Raw genomic sequence first — 22,556 nt, 5'->3', positions numbered from 1 at the left:
GGCTTATATTCTATTTTTTGAATCCCTTTTTCCACTTAACTTTACGTCCTATATTTTTCCTAACACTATTTTTGAAAACATGTAATTTAATGGCTGCAGAATTATCAGATCCTAAAGTTGGGGCATTATTTATTAAACTCCAATTCTCCAATTCCTCCGAGATACTTAGGTTGTTTGAAGTTCGGCTACTCTAAATAACGATGTGGTGGCATCTTAAACACTCTGCTGGCATCTGTAACGGGCACTTCTGGGTTTTGCCGGAGCAGCATCAGGTCCCGCCTCCCTGTGATAACGGTAGCCTGGTTCCCCTTTGGGGGAACCACGTGTCCCCTTCTGTCAGCCCACGTAGTTCATGTGGCATCCACCACTGGCTCCAGGGGAATGACTCTAGCCATAAAAGATATTCCACCTCTCCTAAACTCAAAAATTTGACCCAGGCTTGGCCAGTCAGGGATTAAAGAGAGGCATCTGACCCAAGGTGCGTCAATCAGAGTGAACCCTGAGACTTGCCCTGTGATTTACCACAAAGGGACATTCTCTCTTTCTTGCTCTCACTTCAGCTTTGGAGGATGCAGGGCTGAGGTTGTTTACATGGAACTGGAGAATGAAGCCAAGATGTAGAAGAGCAAAGCCCAGAGACAGAGACTGGGTTGACGCTGAGCTCCTGATCAAGCTCTGCCTGAAGCTGTCCCTGACCTTCTAGTTTTTATAAGCCAATGCATTCTTTTTGGCTGAAGCCAAGTTGAGTTGGGCTGTCATTTTGGAACCAAATAGCTCTGGTTTTTTTCGCTTAAATTTCTCGGCTTGGAATTATTGACCCAAAGGACGTAAACATTTTCTTAAGCCTCTTGAGACCTCTAATCAAATTGCTCTCTAGAAAATATATGCAAACAGTATCACACTGTTAGACAGCCTGTCCTACAAGCATTAGTGTATTATTTGAATCTTCTTATGGACAGAAATTACATTAATTTTATTTTTTGTAAGGTGAAATATTTTTCATGTTTATAGCTATTTATTTTTTTTTCTGAATATGAACAATTGTCTGTTCTACTTTGTGAGAGCTCTTTAAAACACTGATCCTTTTCCAAATTTGTCATCATTTCCCTCTAGTTTATTGTCTTTAGATATGTGGATGCGTTCTGAGGTAGATGCGTTTTCATTTTTTTTTTAACGTTCATTTATTATTGAGAGACAGAGATACAGAGCATGAGCAGGGGAGGGGGCAGAGAGAGAGGGAGACACAGCATCGAAAGCAGGCTCCAGGCTCTGAACGGTCAGCACAGAGCCCGACGCGGGGCTCGAACTCACAGAGTGTGAGATCATGACCTGAGCCGAAGTCGGCCGCTCAACCGACTGAGCCACCCGGGCACCCCGCGTTTTTAATTTTTATGTGATCAGATTATTTTCAGGTATAACTTCTGTGGCTTTCATGCTTCCCAACTGAAGAGCAGGTCAACACAGACCAGATTTCCTTCCTTTTGGCATTTAGATACCCAGTATTTCTCTCCCTACGATGGGAGAACCATCTCATCTGAACCACCCAGGAGCGTGTTAAAAATCCAGATTTCCGGGCCCCACGTCAGAACCAGCATCTTCAAAAACAATCTCTAGATGTCTCCGTGGTTAGCGAATGTCACGGTGGTTTTAACGAACACGAGAGTTGGAAAACAACCCCTCACGGGAACTGGTATACCTTAGTGTGTGTGGTCTAAAAAGAGGACATAATTTGATTTTCCCACCATTTTTTTCCAGCACCAGCCACTTGCTAACAATCCAGCTCTCCCAGGATGGTCAGCGGGAAGAGTCTTCTCACACTTGAAGTTACTTAAAGCTGGAATTCATTGACAGGTAATGAGCTCTCAGTCTCACAAAATGTCCAAGCCCCGGACCAACTGGTGTCTTGGGGTCTCAGGGTCTGAATGGGAGGTCAGATGAAGTGACATCCCCTAAGGTACCTGAACTACTGCTTTTTTTTTTTTTTTTTTTCTTTCTCCAAATGCACTTGAAGGCCTTTCTCCAGCTGACAGGGAACCCAAGAAAACGTACCTTAAAGGGACAGGGTCTGGGCGGAGAGAGCTTCTGTCGGACATAAAAGCCCAGAAAGGACTGAACCCCAGCGTTCGGGTACATGCCCGCAGCAGCACGGCTAAGCCCAGGGCCCCATCTGTCTCTTTCATGAGCCAAGACCCTCGCCGTGGAGGCTGGGAACTCCTAAAAGACTCAGCTGCCCGTTGCAAATGTAGATTGATGGCCGGGCCACTGTCACCCCAGGCATCTGCTCTGATCGTCCTCCTCCCCGAGGCGTGTGACAAAACATCTGAACCAGACCTACACAGTCACAACCGGTGCACAGCATGCGGATGGCAGGGGACAGGAAGAAGGAAGCACTCCTCAGAGCCCTCACAGGCAAAGCCAGGAAGCCACAGGACCGTGCCCCGGGCCTAGAAGCGAGTGTATGTCCGGTACCTTCTGGGAGGTTAGACAGGGTGGGGACGGCCCTCCCAGGCTGCCAGGTCCAGGCCCATCATGCAGGCGGGATGCTGAGACCCAGGCATGGCCGGGGGTGGGGGGGGGGTGGGGGGTGGTGGTGGTGGTTGTGCTCAAGGAGGAGCAGAACCAGCTTAGGCAGTTAGGATTTGCCGTAATTCTAAAGCAGCGGTTCTCAAAGTGTGGTCCTGGGACCTCCAGCATCAGCACCTCGTGAGAACATGCTAGAACTGCAAATTCTAGGGGCGCCTGGGTGGCTCAGTCGGTTAAGCATCTGACTCTTGATTTCGGCTCAGGTCGTGATCTCACAGTCGTGGGTTCAAGCCCCACGTCGGGCTCTGCGCTGACAGTGCAGAGACTGCTTGGGATTCTCTCTCTCCCTCTCTCTCTCAAAATAAATAAACGTAAAAAAAAAAAATGCAAATTCTAAGGCCTCTAAGACCCCAGATTGTTGAATCAGAAGCTCCGGGAGCGGGGACACACTCTGTGTGGGTCACACGTCTTCCGGACAAACGTTCGAGTCCAAGAATCGTTGGCCCAGCATGTGCCCACGTTACAGGGAGATGGACGGGAGACTCTAGGTGTCTTTGGAAAGCAGATGTTGCGGGGAGAGGGAGAACAGAGGAAGGCAGGAATGTGGGAGCCTCCCTTCAAGGGACTGGATGCTTGCGTCCCCTCACCCCAAATTCACATGGTCACCTTCCAGTCTCCAGTGTGTTAGGAGGTGTTAGATCACGAGGGTGGCGCCCCCAGGAATGGGATTTGTGCCCTTATGAGAGAGACCCCCACAGAGCCGCTTTGCCCCTTTCACCCTGTGAGGACACAACGAGAAGACGGCCGTCTATGAAGCAGGACGCAGACCCCCGCCAGACTGCAACTCTACCAGTGCTTTGATCTGGGACCTCCGGTCTCCATAAGTACGAGAGATAAATGTTTGTTGTTTAAGCCCCCAGTCTGTGGTCTTCTGGTGTAGCAGCCCAAGACCAAGCCACCCCCATGTGTGGCCTCTGGACCAACGTCCAAACCTCGTAGCCGGGCCTGTGGACCCCACGATGGTTCCGAAGTCCACCTTCTCAGACCCCCCATCAGGTTCTTCCGGCTCCAGCCAGACTGGAAACCCCTCCCCTCGTGATCCCTTCACTTTCTGAGCCCCGCCCCCCACCATGACCTCCGCCTTCTGGAATCTGACTCCAGCCTACCTGAGATGTCCTCTTTGCTCCAAAGGCCTGTGAGACCAGAACTTGAAACAATGGTCCCCCCTTGGTTCCCCTTCAAGCTGCTCAGAAGACCAGACCACACTCAGCCTCACTGTATGTAGCTCCTCTCACTAATTCCGCAGCTAAGTCCTAGCCCTGCTCCTACCGTCCCTCCCTCTGAGCCGCCTGTCCCCTCTCCCAACAGCACCTGGAAAATGACGACCCTCGGCGCTTGTGGACCGAACAGCAGCATCTTTTCTGAAACTCTTCTTTGAAAGTTAACTCGCTGGTTCGCAGCTGCTCTTAACTTGCGACTTTTATCCACACCAAAAAGCCGAGGCAGGCCGGCCTCCAGACGTGAAGTCTTTCCAGGGCTGCGGCGGTCACCAGGAGGGTTTGACACCAGTGACACAAGAAAGCCAAACCAGTGCTTTCCTCCAGACCAAGCTCTTCCACCCCCAGCCTAAGGACATCCGGCTGGGGAGGGGGAGGGGGACTCCCTTAGATGCCCTCTCGCCCAACTTTCCAGGCAGGCTGGAGAGGGAGGGGTTCTGCCTTGCCAAGCTCTCCCCGAGAGCAGCATCCACTCCGGGCAGCTCTGGGACCCTCGGGAAACGCAGAGGGCAGTGACTCTGCGTCTGCTTCTGATGAGACGCCCCCGATGAACAAATTCAGGACCCCCAGCCTGCCGTGCTCTCCCGTCTGCAGTGGGCAAGGCGAGCTCTCACCTCCTAGGCCCTGAGGGGCTCTTTAAGGGAGTTTCTGTGACGCGCTTATTCCTAAAAGCTAGGCACCTATCCAGAGCTCTTCTTCAAACAAACCCACCGACGACCTTGACAGTGTGGCCCTGGCTCCCAGGTGCAAGTCCAGCCTGGCAAGTCCCACCTGACCTCCTGCTGCCTCCCACCCGGCAAACTCCCTCTCTTTCTTCCCCGGTCCGGTCGGTCCGCAGCCTTGTTGCCTGCCAATCCCCCAGTGCGGGGAACAGGCTGGCTCCCACCCACTTGGGGGCACTGTGGTGACAAAAGGAGGCCGAGGGGCTAAGGAGATGGTCCTGAGGCTGGCAGGGCTGGCTTGGTCGCCAGCCTGGTCCGTACGGGCCGGAGCGGGCTGAAGTCTGGGTGCTGGGAAAGGGAGTTTGGGGGATCGAATCTCGATCCCTTGGGCATTTCCTGAAGGACCTGGGGCATCTTCTGAGGCCCTCACTCTTGTCACTGTCCGCTGACCAGCACACTCTGGATTCCACACGCAGTGATATAAATCTCACTGTCTCCATTTTGTCCAACATAAATTCCTGGGAGAAAAAAGAAATCTCCGTCGCCTGAAGGTGCTTTGACACCACTTCCCAGGGACCAAAGCACCATCAAAGGTTACCTACCCTTCCTTTAACTCTTACAAGTGCCCTGCCAAGGATGTGCTATCGGTGACGGTTGGCAAATGAGCAAACTGAGGCTCAGAGAGGTTAAGTGACTTGCCTGAAGCTGCACAGCCCAGTGGTAGCAAAGCTAGATGACTGAGTCCAAGTACTTGTGTGGCTTCCTGATGCGGTCGCTTGCCTCTTTTCACTGCTTCCTCCAAGAAGCCCACCCTGACTGCCCCCAGCCTCCCTCTCTTAGAGGCATTCGTTTCTGAAGGACCTTCTACCTCCAACTCTTAGCACAATGCTGAGCACATGTGGGCGACTCAATACGTCTCGGTTGAGTGATTGTTGCAGGAGACCCACGGGACCCCTTGACATCACCGTGTAATTTCTTCCTTTTTCTTCGGAAGAAGATGAAATTAATGTACTGTGAGTATGTAGACAAACGTGCCCTTATTGAAACCGACATCGCTCATATCACAATGTGAATATGAATAACATGAGTTTTGCCCCAGGGGAAGCCAACGTGGTGAATGGTGTCCCCGGAGCTGGGCCGCTGAGCAGCCCTGACGCTGTGTGAAGTGCTTGTGAGGAGTCCTTCTCAACGGAGGCGCAGGCTTGCTGACTGTTGGCTGTTGCTATGGCAACCCTGGGGCGGGGCGGGGCGTTCCGGGTTCCAGAGGAACCAAGCATCCTGTGTTTTGAACGTCTCCACTGAGCCTGCCTCAAGTACGGAGAGCGAGTTGTGACCTAGAATGAAGCCAGTATTGAAGAGGGCAGCCAGCAGTGTGTGGAAAGGACGAATCTTTGATGAGCCAGGGAGCCTCGGATCACACCATTCCTGAAACCCACCCGGCCGCTGAACTTCCACTCGTGACGCCACCATGCCCTGCTGGAAGAATCAAACCACCTCAGAAAAGGACAAAGTTGGGGCGCCTGGGTGGCGCAGTCGGTTAAGCGTCCGACTTCAGCCAGGTCACGATCTCGCGGTCCGTGAGTTCGAGCCCCGCGTCGGGCTCTGGGCTGATGGCTCGGAGCCTGGAGCCTGTTTCCGATTCTGTGTCTCCCTCTCTCTCTGCCCCTCCCCCGTTCATGCTCTGTCTCTCTCTGTCCCAAAAATAAATAAAAAACATTGAAAAAAAAAAAAAAAAGAAAAGAAAAGGACAAAGTTGGAGGACTCAGAACTCCCAATTTCAAGACTGACGACAAAGCTATAGTAATCAAGATAGTGCGGTATTGGCATTGGGTAGACATCTAGACCAACGGAATAGAATTGAGACTCCAGAAATTAACCTTCATGTTCACGGTCAGTAGAGTTTTGACAAGAGAGAGGAGAGGCCAATGCAACAGGGGAGGATAGTTGTTTTTTTTCTCCAACAAATGTTATCAGGACAACTGAATATGTTTATGCAAAAGAATGAAATCGGACTCTTATCTCATACCATATACAAACGTTTTAACTGAAAATGGATCATACACCTACATATTAGGGCAAAAACTATAAATTTCTTATAAGGAAATTTAGGTATAAATCTTCATGACTTTGGATTACAGTTTTTGTGATAGTTTCTTAGATGTGATGCCTAAAGGCAAGTAACCCAAGGGGGAAAAAGTAGCTCACTTGGATTTCATCAAAATTAAAAGCCTTTGTGCTTCACAGCACACCATCCAATGAAAAACACAACCCATAGAATGAGAGGAAATATTTGAAAATTGTATATTTGATAAGGGACTTGTATCTAGAATATATCTTAGAATGCAATAAAAAAAAAAAAAAACAACACCCAAATAATCTGATTTAAAAATCGGCCAAGGATCTGAATAGACATTTCTTCAAAGAAGAGATACGAATAGGCGTCACCAAGGAGACGCTCAATGCTACTGTCACCAGGGAAATGCAGAGCAAAACCACAACGAGCTAGGACTTCACACCCACCAGGATGGCTGCATTACGAAAGACAGACGATTCCAAGTGTGGACAGGATGTGGAGAAATCGGACCCTCACACATATATCGATCACAGGATTGTAAAATCACCCACTTTGGGCAAACAGTTTGCAGCTGATAATAATATTTGCACAAGATTTAAATACAGAGTTGTCATATGATTCAGCAACTCCACACCTAGGTATGTCGCCAAGATAACCGAAAACATATGTCCACCCAAACACGTGTACGTGAATGCCCACAGCGGCATTGGCCACAATGGCCAAAAAGTGGAAACAACCCAAACGGCCATCACTGATGGATAAAGAAAATGTGGTGTGTCCACACACAATGGGATATTATCCAGTCCTAAAAAGGAACAAAGTCTTGATTCACACTCTATGACGTAGATCAACCTTGAAAACGTTAAGTGCGAGAAACCAGATGCAAAATGTATCTTGTGGGGGTGATGAAATGTTCTGGAGAGTAGTGATGGCTGCATAATTCTGGCTGAATTAGAAACACTGAAGGGTACGCTTTAAAAGGGTAAATGTTATGGTATGTGAATCATATCCCAACGAAGCTATTATTAAAAAGAAGGAAAAGACACGCTCTGTGGTCAGTAGAAGCCGGTCTGACATGTTCCCGGCTACTGCAACTTCAGCGTATGACAGATGGGGGGGGGGGGTGACAAGGGGAGGCTCAGTGGACTTGACTGAGAGTCCAAAGTGGAAACTGAAGACCCTGCACAGAGGCTCCCTCAGTCACTGAAATGCGCCCTCCCAGAGTGCACACGTGAGTGTAAATGTGTGGCCACACCTGTGTGCATCTTGGGTGTGTTTGTTTGCAGGTGTGTCTGTGTATATTTCACGTGTATTGTTAGGTGTGTAGAGAGCACGTGTGAATGTGTGTGTGTGTGTGTGTGTGTGTGTGTGTGTGTGTGTGTGAGATGCACAGAGAAAGACCGGGCAGGACAGGAGTTCCTTTGCACCTGCCTCTGATCCTATACCTAACGGGAACTCATCACCAGTTTCTTGAGTGACAATAGAGACACCAGGACCTACTGCCCCAGGAGCACGTGTAGCCACGGAGGGACGGACTCACGGGGGCTAAACGTGAATGCACCATGAGCGGAGGCCCTGCACAGGCTGAGATTGCCAGCCTGGGGTGGCAGGGAGTCCTCACCTGAATCAGGTCGAGCTTGGAGAAGAGGTCCCTGCTCTTGGGCACGCTGTGGGCGGAGGGCGAACACTGCTGGACCATGTTGTTGATGGCCACGTGCATGTAGTTGAGCAGCTCTTCCTGCAGGAGGAGAAGGAGAAGGAGGGGGAGGGGGAGGAGGAGGAGGAGGAGGAGGGGGAGGAGGAGGGGGAGGAGGAGGAGGAGGGGGAGGAGGAGAAGGAGGGGGTGAGGAGAGGGAGAAGGAGAAGGAGGGGGAGGAGGAGGAAGAGGTCCCAATCCTCTCCCACCATTCCCCCTCCCCAGCTCACTCAGACCAGAGAAGCCACCTTCTCATCCTGGTCTGTGCTCCACTCCCAAAGGGCCTTGGATGAGTCCCTCCCACCGCAGGACCTGAGTGTCCTCCCCTGCCATGAGAGACATTGAACTAACTTCCCAGAGGATCCTCCTGGCCGGAGACCCCCACGGTCCACACCTGGAGCAGGGGCTGGGAAGGGGGCTGGAGGAACCCAGAGCTCCTCGCTCTGGGCAGCCCCGGAGTCCTGGGCTTCAGGTCTGTGGGGCTGTGGTCAGCGGTGACAGCCTTGCTTCCCACCTTGAAGAGAAAGACCCAGAAGGGGCGTGAACAGTGGCCAGTCCACTCCCCCTCTAAGCCCCTTGGCTGGAGGTCAGCCACCTGTAGATCCCAACCATCTCATCTTCCAGGATCCCATGGGGCCCGAGAAGGCCCTGGATTCGCTGACCACACTCAGTCCAGGTGCAGTGTGCCCAGGCCTATGGTCCTGGTGTCTTCCCAGCAGCCCCTGAGGCTGGAAGGGTACAGGCTCTGATTTTAGTGAGGACCCAGGGGCCGGAGGGTAACCAGTCCCCATTCCAAAGGCCAGTAAGCAGGAGCTCGAGAGCTTAAGTCCAGAAATCCTGGCCTCTGGTCACGGATTTCGGGCATGGCTTACTCTTTCCGAATAATCACTCTTCTCATCTGTGAAACAGATAGAAGTAAGAACCAAGCAGCATTTAGGAGGGCCTGTCCCGGGCAAGGCCTTGTGCCAAGTACTACCTGCCTACCATCAGACAGTCCTAGGAATTACTGACGATCGTGAGTGACAACCACTCACTTAAAAGCCATCGTTCTGTTATTACCTACAAGCATTATCGGAGGACCGGGTAAGCACCCAGCACATGCCAAGCCCGGGTACTGGTTCTTGGTAGAGCTTGGCCCTTACCTATCTGTGATCTCAGTTTTCCCATCTGTAAAGTAACCTCCGCCCCATCTTCGAGAAGCCCTTTGAAAGCTGACAGTCACCAGGGTGAGGTAAGCAGGGATGTGTGTGGTGGTGTTGGGGAGGGGGTGATGCTTATTGAGGAGACAGCAGCCCCCAGCCCTGCCCCCGCCCCCATCCCACAGAGCGGGCTCACATCACAGCTGTCCACGTCTCTCTGTTCCAACTGTCACCACTGTTCCTGCTTGCCGCGACACCTCTTAAGCAGCTGACACAGCGGAATCTTGAGGCTCTGCGGTGGGAGGGGCTGGGTCACCTGGGTGCCGCAAACCCTCCTGGGGCATCTGCCCTGGGCCTGGTCCGGAGGAGCTCACTGCCCGGGGAGATCTGAGCCTGATGGGGGGAGGGAGGAAGGGGAAGTCCTGGGTGGTCTGGCTGTTCAAGGTACCAGGAAATGCCCAAAAGAGCATGTCCAGGCTGACTGGGGCTTAATGCTCGCTTCCTCCCATAACCAGACCCAAGAGTCTGTGCCCTTCTGGGCTCCGAGGCTGCTAGGAGGGCACCGTGGAGCAAGGCCGGCGAAAGCTTCCTGAAGCCCAGCCTGCTCTGGTCGATGTAGTGCCGGCCACACCCCCGCCCCCGCAAGGCCCCATGGGATGCGGGCTCGGCCCTGGACCTACACAGGTGTCCTCACTTCTCTGAGTCTTCCTTTCCTCCTCTGGAAAGTGGGAAGAAAAGCACACCTCGGTCTAAGTTGCAAAATTCAAGGTGGCATCGAAAAACTCAGCTTATGCTTAATTAAGATAAATTACAGTGAAGAACATTTTAATTCACTTGTTTAAAAATCAAAATTAAGGGGTGCCCGGGTGGCCCAGTCGGTTAAGCATCCGACTTCGGCTCAGGTCATGACCTCACAGGCCACCAGTACGAGCCCCGCATTGGGCTCTGCGCGGCCAGCTCGGAGCCTGGAGCCTGCTTCGGATTCTGTGTCTCCCTCTCTGTCTCTGCCCCTCCCCCCCAACAATAAATAAACATTAAAAAACATTTTTTTAATCCATGATGAACAAAATATTAACATTTTAAAGAAAGATGAGATCCAACCCGGCACTTGAACGCTCAAGGTTACTCACCTCCCCTTGTCTCAGCGCTAGGAATGAAAGCACTTACCTCCAGGCGCTGGGGTGAGATTTAAATGAGATACAGCAGGTAAAGCGCCCTCACCCTGCCAGGCTGCTCATAAAGGGTCCGGTTCCCCGGGGGCGAAAAGGTGCCAAATGGTGTAGGTTTTCAGTGCTGCCACTAGGGGGCAGAGGCTCGCTGCAAACTGCGCACAACGGTCCTGTGCCAGAATCAACCCACCCTCAGCCGTCCTCTCCGAGTCCCCTTCCCCTCCGAGTCCCCAGGCCCCAGCTTCAGCGTGCAAATTCATCTTGCCACGCCTTTGCCTGGCGCAGTTTCTTCTGGAATGGCCGGCCCTCCTGGCAAAAGTTCTATTTATTATAAGATGAACCAGAAAGGAGAGACAGGTGACTTCTCGGGGCACGAACTTGGGCACCTTCTGTGTCCTGTGCCTCAGGACAACCTCCTAGCTAGTTTGCATTGCCATCTGACAGATAAAGAAACTGAGGCTCAGACAGGGTACACGCTTACTCAGCTAGTCAAAGACTGAACTGGGATCCGCACCCAGTCTGTTTGAATCTAGAATTCATGGCTTTTCTACCCCCAAGAACACGTTTAAGCATAAGCACTGTCAGGGGGCAGCCTGGAGAAAGGGGACGGAAAGGGAGACAGAACAAGGCTCTGGAGTGACAGCCTCACCCAGACCCTCTCAGCAGCCCACCAATGCTCCGAGACTTCCTCGCAGGTGCAGAGGAGACCCCCATGCCCCCGGTTTTATGGGCTAAAGGCAAAGGGCCAGGCTTCAGATAGCTGTTACCGGGGTATGAGCCCTATGACTCTCCTCTAGAGACCCCAGGCTCTGGTGGACGACCTGGTTCCTCTTGGAGAAGGCCTCCAGAGGCTTCTGGATGTCCTGGTTGATGGTGAAGAGCTTCCCATAGTGCCCCACCACGGTCTCCACCCTCCACCGGAGGGCCTCCTCCGGCCCCTCCCCTTCACTGTGGCCTGTGGAGACAGTGCCTCGGAGGGATGGGTGGGCACAGAGAGCCCAGCCCCCACCTGCCCCCTGCAGTGGTGATGCTAATGAGGCAGATGGGACTTCTGCCGAGGTCCCGAAATCCCAGCTGGAGTCCCAAAGTTGACAGGTGCCAGACAATCCACGCAGGGCTTACTCCCAGATGGCAGGACTGGTCCAGCAACTGTCCGGCCTCATCGCCCACCTCCTGCCCTTTCAAGAGAAGCGGCAACATTAGAAGGACCGCCTAGCGGCCAAGAACCCGGATTCCGGATCCAGACTGCCCGGTGAGACAGGAGACTGTCCCCCAGGAAACAGTGCTGACTGGGGGAGCCCACAAGGAGGGGATAGGAATTGTTGCTGTCCTGAGTGATAGGGTCCCCGGCTTTGGTGGTAACCCATCCCGGATGGGGTGAGCAGGGTTGAATTGCTGAGTTAGCAAGACTCCAAACCAGGAGGCTGCTTGAGAAGCAGCTCTGGGTGCCGGGTCTGGTCAAGCCCCATGCTGACCTGGAGCCCTCACCCCTCCTTGGCTTGGTGCTCGAAGCTCTTCGGTGCTGCTCAACTTTCTGGTGCCATCTCCCAGCAACTCCCCGAACCAGGTCCTGGTGCCCCAAACCCGTCATGCAGGGCTGTGGCTCCAGCCTACGTTTGTGCTGTTCCCCCTGCCTGCCATGCTCTTCCCCCTCGCTGAGCTCATTTGAGCCCAATGAGAGGCCACCTCCTCCGCGAAGCCTGCCCTGACCTCCGGGGCAGAGTTCTGGGGGGGGGCTCTCACAGCTCCACAGCGCTTAGTGCGGTGGCTCTGAAGTCAGACCAGAATCTGAGACCCGGCCCCAGTATTTCCTGGCTGGGCATTTGGGGCAAGTTCCTTAACGTCTCTGAGCCTGGGTAACAGAAGCTCACGCAGAGGGGTTAAAAAAAGATTCACTAAAGAGCTTGGCACAGAGTAAGTAGTTAATAAACGGTAACAGTTATTTTTATTAGTGTAATTTGAGATAATGACGATGAGAAAAATACCTGCTTGTGTCCCCTTCCCTTTCCTAACAAGCTTCTGGCCCGGATGGCAGTGGGCTCTGGGTTGAATCAGGATAAAACAAAACGCAAAGCCCATTTCCGGTGTCTGTGTCATTGTCGTCGGTCATAGCGACACATGAAACAAAACCAAAGACCCACGAAATAGTAGCGATAATAGCTAACATTTACCAGGTGTCAGCTGAATGCCGGGGCTTCTGAAGGGTGAGTTCCTCCATTCGCGTGACCGGTGCGGCTCCCCTTGTACAGATAAAGAAACCAGGACCTCGGGGCGCCTGGGTGGCTTGGTCGGTTAAGCGTCTGACTTCGGCTCAGGTCATGATCTCACGGTCCGTGAGTTCGAGCCCCGCGTCGGGCTCTGGGCTGACAGCTCAGAGCCTGGAGCCAGTTTCACATTCTGTGTCTCCCTCTCTCTCTGCTCCTCCCCTGTTCATGCTCTGTCTCTCTCTGTCTCAAAAATAAATAAACGTTAAAAAAAAATTAAAAAAAAAATAAGGAAACCAGGACCTCGAGAACTTGCCACAGGCCACAGTGGCCTCACCGGGGTTCACGAGGCAGGCTCGCTGGGCACCTGTGCCCTTTTGAACCCCCGTGGCCTCGACCTTTGCGGGTCCTCATGCTGCAGGTGGAGTTCAAGGCTCACTCAGTGTCCTGGCCCCAAGGCTGGGAGGCGGCCTCGGAGGGGAAGCTCCATACATACCCTTGGGGATCTTCTCAAGGACCTCAATCAGAGAGTCTTCAAAAAAGTCTGTGCTTCTCCACCCCGCTCTTCAGCTTCCTCTGCCTGCAGGGACATTTCGGTGACAGGAAGAGCCAGGCACCAGTGCCTTGTTTGGAGGCACCCAGGTCATGATCTCTTGCAAGGCTTTCCCTGGATCTCCTGCTCAGACTTGCCCTGGCCAGTCCCCCCCTCTACCCCTCATCTCCACCCCATTTCCTGATGAGCTAACTGAGCCACAACGGTTCAAAGAGCTGCCGTGGTCAGGCACGGGGAAGAGTGGAGTCCAGTCTGTCTGGTGGGGGGTGGGGGGGGTCCACAGAGCCTCTCCTAGAGGTAGCCTGAGCCCTCCCCCCCACCCCCCCCACCAGCTGGTGACCTGGCCAGGAGCTTCACTTCTGTGCTTGGACAGCCCGTCTGTAACGACAGTAGTGAGAGCCCCTCCCTGGGATTACGCATGGGGTGCCCAGCACATGGTGAGTGCTTAGTCCGAGGTCGGGGGCCCCAGCACCCCGAGAGGGGAGATGACTGCTTACTGCTGCCCAGCCACGCTTGTCTCTTAGGCGAGCCCCTGAGCAAGATGGGTCTCCAGTAGGGCTCCTGCTCTGCGCCCCGTCAAGGTCAGGGGTCAAGGGCAGAGGCAGAGCGGGCCCCCTCCCCCCTCCGGTCAGCTGGCTGAGCCTCCGGGGGCTGTGGTAGGATCTCTGAGTGATTGCTGAGTGACCCAAGGCAGGCCTCTCTGCCTCTCGTGCCCCATCTTGTCATCCATACAGTCCTGGAAAATGCAGGGAAAACTGTCTTTCCCCACAAACACCCTGTGGGCCCTGCGCATCTTGGGGCTAAACTGTAGTGGGGTTGGGAAGCCATTCTAGAATCTGATGGAAGGGTTGGACCTTTTCTCCATAAAATTGCTCACAGACACAGACTTTTGCATCTAATTCAGGCTTTTAAGGGCAGGCTGAAACCGGAGGGCTGCCTGAGGGGAGAGGACCCAGGGCTGCCTTGCCAGTTGACTTAGGTTGAGCTGATAGGTGCAGGGGACGGCCACCCACAGCCCTGCCTCTGACAGGAGACGAAGCCTGCAGAGGGCGTGGGATGGCCCAAGGTCCCCCACCGCCCTCACCGGGGCCGCCCCTCCCCATTTTCTTCCAGGTGTCCTTGTCCCTTCCCTGATGGCCCTCCCAACGTTCGCTCAGTCCTGGCCACTTAGCCCACCACGGGTGGCGCTGGGTCTGGGGCAGGGGTCCAGCGTGGCCTGGGTCAACTCGTACTTGGCCGGGGGCTGGCAGAGTTCCGTAACAGCACCTGCAGGGCCCTGTCCTTGTCGACAGTCACACTGGCCTGTGTCCCTGGCCACCAACATTGCCCCTCGTTGCCCCGGCTGTGCTAGAGGACGAGGGCCATGTGGGCCAGGTGGGAAGAGGATGGACAGCAATGGCAACAAGCAGGACAGCAGCTTTCTCTCCCGACCTTCCCGACGGTCCTCAAAAGCCAGGGTACGTTCCCACTTCCTAGAAAAGGAGACAGAGGCTCCGAGGGGGCCTGTGACCAGCCCAGGAACACACGGCAGGACTGGATATGGACTTGAGCTCATTAAAGCCAATGTTTGGGGTCTTTGAGCTGCACCCCCAGCTCTGGAAGGGCCAGATTTGCCTTTCTATAGTGGCATTATTGGCCTTACCACCCCATAACTGGGATCGGTCCCATCATCGTCAAGTCCCAAATTCACCAAGATACCCGGGCCTTCCAACAGGTGCTGGTTCCCAACAAGAGAGTCCCAGGGTCAGGGCTGGGGGCCGGTTCAGAAAGCAACCCGCATGGGGAGGGGACACCTTTGTCACCTACCCTGCCCACCCACCCTCCACCCCTTTATGCATTCAGTGACATCACTGTGAGCGGATAGGAGCTTATCAAAGAACAGTGGGGGCTGGGACAGATCAGTGAGCCCGTAGTCAGGCTGGGGAGGTGGCCTAGGTAACAGGTAGTTTCCACACAGCCTTGCAAAGAGCCCCCGGACCATTTGCCTAAGCCCGGTTCCCAGTTATGACCCAAAGGAGAAGCAAGTCTCCCTAAGCCTGCCATTCATTGGCCATCTGCTGGACCAGCCACAGCATGTGCGTGGAGCAGGGAGAGAAGGTGAGGGGCTACATGGTCAGCCTTTCCAGCCCTGAGCATCAGACGTGAGCCTGGGGAAGGAGGAGGGGGTCCGGTCGACTCACTCACAGCTCCAAGGGCACAGAGCCACAGTGGGGCCGTGACATCATAACGTTGGCTTCTGTCCTTATGACATGTCCACTGCAGGATCCACCCGTGGGTGGCGTGGCCTTACCCCTGCCTCCCTGGTTCAGGTCCCAAGGAGAAGGGGGAGAGGCATCAGTGACCCCAGGGAGACTTGGGCTGTTTTTGTCCTTTCAGGCTGGTCGACTATAGGCAAGGTAGAGGTCATTTTTAATGTCCCCACTCCGCGGGCTCCCCAGATCCCACTGGCGTGCCCCAGGACTCTCCCTGTTACCTCCTTCTACCTGACTTTGCATGGCTGCAGGCTGTGCAGTTCCCCAGCTGGGGCACTGAGCAACCCATAACGACTCAGCCCTGCCCCTGGCTCAGAACCACACCCGGCCCAGGGGAGGGGAGGGGGCATGCTGGAGGGCGCCTCAGGTCCTCAACCTGGGACCAGCCCCTGCCTTATGGCTTGGCCCTGCTACCTGCTGTTGAAGCTGCTGGGCCTGTGGCATTTGGGGGAGCCGGGCCTGGTGCCCTACTAACTGTCCAGGCCTCCCCAGCAAAGCCTCATTTGCTCAGAGCCAGGGTCTCATGGAGGGCAGCCTGGGTAGCCCTGGCGAGAATGCTGGGGGGAGGGAGGGACCACAGTGAGGGGAAAGGTGGCTGGGGGAGCCCGGGGCAGGGGCTGGGGCCTCTGGTGAGGGGGCAGGGGCAGGAAGTGGGGCCTACGCAAAGGCCCACACATCAGAGGGCAGTGGATTGAGTCCCTGCCGGCCCAGGAGTCCCTGAGCAGGACTCAAGAGAGCTGTCTCTGTCTGACCTCCATGGTTCTAGAGCCCCTCAAACACCTGAGGAGCACAGGCTGAGGAAGGACGGAGAGCGGGGCCTGGTGCTGGCCTTGGGTTCATGTGGTGCAGGCGGTCAGAGGTCTGGGGTCTGGGGTCTGGGGTCTGGGGTTGCCCAGAGAGTCAGAGCCGGCCTGAGGGTGGGGGTGGGGAGCAGGGCTGGAGGAGTGTCCCAGAGTCGACAATGTCTGAGGCGGTTCTTGAGGATAAGGACGAGCCAGGAAAAGTAAGGTGGGAACATATTCCTGGCAGAAGGAACAGCCGGGACGAAGGTTCAGAGGCAGGAAATAGCATCCAGGTCTGTGAGAACTAGAGGCAGATCCTTAAAAGCAGAAGGCGAAGGTCAGAGTGGGAGCAGTGTGGCTGTGGCCGGATGAGCCGTCAGCAGGAGCCAGAGTGTCCGTGCCAGGCTCTCTGTTGCCTGCGACATAAACCAGTAGTCTGCTCGGGCAAAGGGGGCATCAGTGGAAGGTGCGAGGCAGGCCGCAACATCAGCAGAAGAGCTAAAACCCAGGCTCGGAGAGTGTGGGGGCCCACGGCAACCCTGGAGATCCAGGCAGCAGGAGCTCAGGGGGGACATCCCCCCAAATGGACCCTCCCCTACCCCTTGCCGTCAGCCCCCCTCGATCCTCAAGAATCAAGGTCCTTAGAGAGGGCACCCAATTGGCCAAGCCTGGTCATGTGCCCGCCCCTTGGCTTGACTGACAGTCACATCGTAGGAACTGCACTGGGGGCTAGAAGTTTCCCAGAGCAAATCCCAGGCCTTTGGCGGGAGGCCCGGAAATGGATGCTTAGCAGGTGCTCAGGACACGGAGGCTCAGGGGAGTCCGGCGAGTCTGGGCTTTATCCCGAAGACAACAGGCAGCTGGAGGGACCCAGTGGAAGGAGTGGCATGGTCAGACTGGCATTTTGGAGCATGCGCTCGGGCTCAGAGCGGAGGTGAGGCAGGGAGGCGGGCAGTTCTAGCGTCTAACATTTGTCAGGACACTTCTAAGTGCTTTCCAAGCAGGGCGTAACATCACGTGGCGTGCCACGGGGTCAGAGCTGTCCTTTCGCTGTGGGGAAACTGAGGCACAGAGAGAAGCACGCCCAAGGCCTCACTGTGGGGAAATCGAGGAGCTGAGCTGTTAATCTAGGAAGCTGGGACTTCAGAAAGTCTGGGAGGTTGAGTTGCTGGGACTTGGGAACCGATCCAGTGGGGATGCCACAAGCTGGGTCATAGGGTGAGGGAGGGCTGCTCCCAGGGGAGACCCTGTTAGCGCCTGTGGGCGTGGGGCCTTCACACGTGCAGGGCAGACGACTGCCCCTCTCCTGGGCTTCAGCAGATCCGGGAGCAGGCCTCCCTAGACCTCATCTTTCTCCAGGCTCCCAATCCCTAGGATCCCATCTCCTGGTCATCTGGGGCCCTGAACCACTTGACCCAGTATGGCCGCAGGCAGGGGGGTGTGGGGACGGGGGAACAGTTTGCTTCCCAGAGAGGATGCTAGTTTGGGTCTCAAGTGTCCTGCACCCACACAAGGCTGGGGGACAGACGGGCTGCTCTGGAAATATGTCTCCCTGTCAGGCCCTAAAGAGCGATGCTGCCGAAATTACCAGGGATTGACAACTATTATGGATTGACCTCCGCCTGGCGCTTTGCCTGGAATCTCTCATCTACTTCTCGAAAAGACCCTCCGAGGTAGTGGAAGCACTGAAAATGCCGGGCCCCTTATTTAACAAATTAAGAATTTGGGGGCGCCCTGGTGGCTCCGTGGGTTCGGCATCTATGTTCGGCTCAGGTCAATGATCTCGAGGGTCACGAGTTCGAGCCCCACATCGGGCTCTCGGCTGCCAGCGCGGAGCCTGCTTCGGATTCTCCGTCTCCCTCTCTCTGCCCCTCCCCGGCTCACGGGCACTCTCTCTCTCTCTCTCTCACTTGCTCAAAAATAAATATGAAAACAATTTTTCAAAATAAGTAAATAAATAATTAATAATTTTTTCAAGATGGCAATGGTAGAACACAAAACCAACCATGTGCTCTTCTGAGAGCAGGCCCCGGGCATAGGTCCTGTGCAGGGATTTGGACTCACATCCAGTGAGTGATTCCGGAACCTAGTATTATCATTATTATTATTATTATTATTATTATTTTAATGTTTATTTGTTTTTGAGAGACAGAGAGAGACAGAACATGAGTCGGGGAGGGGCACAGAGAGAGGGAGACGCAGAATCCAAAGCAGGCTCCAGGCTCTGAGCTGTCAGCACAGAGCCCGACGGGGGCTTGAACCCAGGAACTGTGCGATCATGACCTGAGCCGAAGTCGGATGCTTACCGACTGAGCCGCCCAGGCGCCCCCAGGACCCATTATGTAACTCTACCCCACTCCTTTCCAAACTCCACCTGCCCTGCCCCCTCCCCTCCTCCCCCCTCCCAACCTTCGCCCCCAAATGCCTGCCTCAGAATCTCTTCTGGGTTCTGGCTCTTTCTCTCCTCTTCCCATCCCTACCCACACCCAGCAGGCTGCAGACCCCGGCCTTCCCTGAGTAGGGGAAGAATCCTGGGCTGTGAGGCACTTTAGAGGAGAAAAGGAGACCAAGGCCAAGAAAGGCTGGAGCTATCAAGGGGACCCAGCTGGTGAGGGGCCAGGTCCCAGACCCCCTAGACCTCCTCTACCTCCTGGGCTGTGGGGGAGGAAAATCCAAGACCGGGCTGTGTGTTACAGACAGCTGGGAACCTTGGGGCCTGGGGGGTGCCTTTCAAGGGCAGAGACACAATTAAATGGCCATAGAACCGCACCCCGTTTAAGTCTTAACAAGCACTCCTGGGGCTGGAATTTGACCCCAGGGCTTGAGTCTCCCAGAACAGCAAAAGGGACGGTCAGATCAGGCCTCCTGCCCAGATTTCCAGCCCTGCCTGCCCTGTAGCCCCAAATGTCCCCAAGCCCCACGGCCAGCCCTTCCCCAGCCACGGGGCGGTGCTCAGGAGGGCTACCACCTGTGTGACCTCAGGGAAAGTACAAAACCTCTCTGAGCCTCAGGTTTGAAATGTAAAGTGGAGATGATAACGGTGATGAGGGAGCTTGGGGCGAGCTGGGGACAAAGTGCAAGCAACCGGCCCCACCCCCACCCCCCCAGGCGGGATGCGTGTGACATTCCTCAGGCACTTCTGGCTCCTCAAGGACAAAGGAAAGGAAAGGAAACAAATGGCCAGCGGATAGAGATCACAGTCCTACGGGACATGGGTCCCCCTCAGTTTGCAAATATCTTAGTGAATGACAAGAAAAGGGCAGTCTTACCCATCGCAGCTGAATCCCCAGAAACCTAGAGACTGACAGCATCACCCCTCCATAGTGATGTGGGGAACGAAGGCAGAAGGAAATGGCCGGTAAAATTAAATTTCCTCCTGACCTGCAGCCCATTGACAGATACTTGAGGCGAATCCAGAGTGTAACATTCTCCAGGAACCCTCTACCCTCCTAACATGAATGCCTTACGAGAGGGAAAACTCCCTTAGCTTGACAATAGCAGATCCTCGGTATCGAGTATCTTGAGTATCTTTGGAGTCCTCTTTAGCACATCAAAGTCCCTCCGGGGGCCTCGCTTTTGACTTTGCCTCCCCAAGTCCATAGAGTATAAGGAGCCACTCTTTCAACCCCAGTGCAGCTCTTCCTGCCCACGGGGTCCCGTCCCCGTGCTTTAATAAAATCACCTTTTTGCACCAAAGACATCTTCAAGGATTCCTTCTTGGTCGTCGGCTCCGGACCCCCCGCCATCACCCGAAAACCTAGAACTAGATGCCATAATCCACACCGAGCATCATCTCATGTTTGTCAAAAAAAAATCTGTGTGCATGTATGTGTGTGTGTGTGTGCGCATAGGAGAGAGTCTAGGAGGATATGAATGATATTTTTAGGCCTTACTTTAGGGGCAGAGATGTGGAGAAACTTCTACAATCATAACTCTGAGAGCAGCATGCAACGCAGTGCTTGGCACATAGTAGGTGTTCAATCAGACTTAGTTTTTGTCTTGAAAGTTATCTATTTATTTTGAGAGAGGGGGAGAGAGAGAGAGAGAGAGTGTGTGAGTCGGGGAGGGGCAGAGAGAGAGGAAGACAGAGAGAATTCCAAGCAGGCTCCGCACCGTCAGCGCAGAGCCCGATACGCGGCTCGAACCCACGAACTGTGAGATCATGACCTGAGCCAAAGTCGGACGCTTAACTGACTGAGCCACCCAGGCGCCCCAGTCAGCCTTAGTTTTGATTCCTGTCACTCCCTTTCCACTCCCTCCAGGTGACAGTGGTCGTGATCCCTGGCACCGGACCCTTTCCTAACAGCCTTGTTGCTGGGGCTGACTGCCAAAGGTGGCTTCGGGGAAGGGGTGGAGTGTTGTGAGGCCTGGGTGTGGGTGTAGGGGGTGGGCGGGTGCAAGGAAGACAAGCATGGCAGCTAGGGACGTCATTAACTAGTTCTTCTCGGTCCCCAGCAAGACTTCATGGCAACTCAGTGGAAAACACTGAAGGGTAGGGGACAGAATGGGGTTAGGGGCCCACAGACTTGGGCTCAGATCACACCTCCTCCATGTCCCTGGTGGGTGTGACATTGGCCACATCATCTCCCTTGCTCTGAGCTTCAGTAATGATGGTCCCGTCGGCAAGGTTTCTTGGTCCCGCCTCCAAAATCACCCGAATCCATCCACGGGGCCACCCTGGTCCAAACCCAACACAACGGCCTTCCCCACTGGCCATCTCCACCCAGCAGAGGGCTCTCCTTCAAAAGCAAACCTAACCTCCCATCTCTCTGCCTAAAACTGGTGCTTAGGCAGGTAAATGTTTGACGGCCCGTCACCCAGGAGGCAAAGCCGGGGTTTGTGGCATTTGCCAATTTCCATGGTGCGTATATTCTCACCGTGGCTGATTTCCAGCTACCAATGGTTTACTGTCCTGCTTGCAAAAGTCCTGAAGATTTCTTCAGGAGTCAGGCCATTCCTTTCACATCGGTCTTATTCTCCCCGATGACCTACCCCAGGGCTGTTGCACCTATAGTTCCCTCTGCTCAGAGCCTTGTTCTCCTAGCTCTTCCTAATGCTTTCTCCTTTTTGCCTTTCAGGTCTAGCTCAGATGCCACCATCTCAGAGTGACCTTCTTGACCATGTCGAACAGCCCAGACCCCGCTTACCTTTGGTCTCACCTCACTGTTGTTGAGCTCTATTTTACTGCTCTCATTACTCTGGACTATCTCCCTGGAGTGTGATCTCCAGGAACGCCAGGACTGGTATGAAATTGTCCCTGCTAGAGTCTCAGTGTCCAGAAGAATAGAGCAGCAGGTGCTCAGGAGATGCGTGGGTACAAGCAGAGCTTTGGAGATACACAACTTTGGGTCTGAGTTACACCTCCCCACTAACCATCTGCAGAACCATCAAGGAGTCTCTTAGTGTCTTTGACCCTCAGTTTCCTCATCTGCAAATGGGGACAGCAGTACCTATGCGATGCAGCTACTAGGGTCTAAAGACGACTAAGTATAAGGCGCTCAGGACAGTGTCTGTTATTAGCAGAGCCTCAGAGAATGAGAATGGCCTCTTCGCTTGCATGTATTCAACGACAGGCAGCTCATTCCCTCCCAAGGTGGGCTTGTCCACCTCTGAACCACCGCTGACATCTGCCCAAATATGTCTCCCATGGTGTCCTTCCTTTGGTCCTGGCTCAACCACGTCCCCCACCCCACCCCACCCCCACCCCCACCCCCCGGAGTCTCTGGCTATTACCACCACATTGATTGATTGAGCCTATTTCGGCACAGCAGGAACACTAAAGGCGGATGTGATGTCTGGCCTCGAATGAGTCCCTTAACTTCACTGAGCCTCAGTTTCTTCCTCTGTAAAATGGGGCCAGCAATAGTACCTACCTCATTAAGTACTCATGGGCTCTAAGTCAGCTGGTAAACACATAGACTTAGCACCTGGCACGGGGAAAGTGCTCCCAGAACCAGCCACTATGATTACTATTACCCTGCCTGGTGCCTGGCCACTCCCGGATCCAGCGTCTGCCACTTTCGGGTCCACAGCCATTTCTAGTGAAGGCCAGGCCCCTCTCTTGAACGCTCTCCAGCCGAGCTGGAAAAAGGGCCAGTCTGTTTGGGTCACCCACGCCATCTTTACACGCAGCCGTCAGAGCTGACTCTCCCCGTGGACTCAGCACTTTCCCAAGCACCTCTCTCCCCGCCCCCCCGTCCCCCCCCCAGGGGACTACCTGACCCT

General features: G+C 54.4%; 1 protein-coding gene and 1 long non-coding RNA gene across 2 annotated transcripts; one reads left to right on the top strand and one right to left on the bottom strand.

The window, feature by feature from the left end:
- Positions 1-4,361: 4,361 nt before the first annotated feature.
- On the bottom strand, positions 4,362-13,733 carry CCDC197 (coiled-coil domain containing 197). Its single transcript, XM_042989275.1, is given in 8 exon segments — positions 4,362-4,980; positions 8,158-8,274; positions 8,627-8,827; positions 9,568-9,740; positions 11,295-11,495; positions 13,241-13,283; positions 13,285-13,324; positions 13,714-13,733. Coding segments are annotated over 8 exon segments (1,278 nt in total). The 3' UTR covers positions 4,362-4,497.
- A 1,482-nt stretch (positions 13,734-15,215) lies between these two features.
- Positions 15,216-21,995, top strand: LOC122239303. Its single transcript, XR_006218263.1, has 3 exons — positions 15,216-15,394; positions 17,891-18,004; positions 21,410-21,995. It is a non-coding gene; the product is annotated as an uncharacterized LOC122239303 (long non-coding RNA).
- Positions 21,996-22,556: the final 561 nt, after the last annotated feature.

The sequence above is a fragment of the Panthera tigris genome, chromosome B3 (genome assembly GCF_018350195.1).
Source record: "Panthera tigris isolate Pti1 chromosome B3, P.tigris_Pti1_mat1.1, whole genome shotgun sequence".
In the NCBI taxonomy this organism is placed as follows: domain Eukaryota; kingdom Metazoa; phylum Chordata; class Mammalia; order Carnivora; family Felidae; genus Panthera; species Panthera tigris.
The sequence above is the reverse complement of the archived record's forward strand: the minus strand, read 5'-3'. Positions and strand labels throughout refer to the sequence as shown.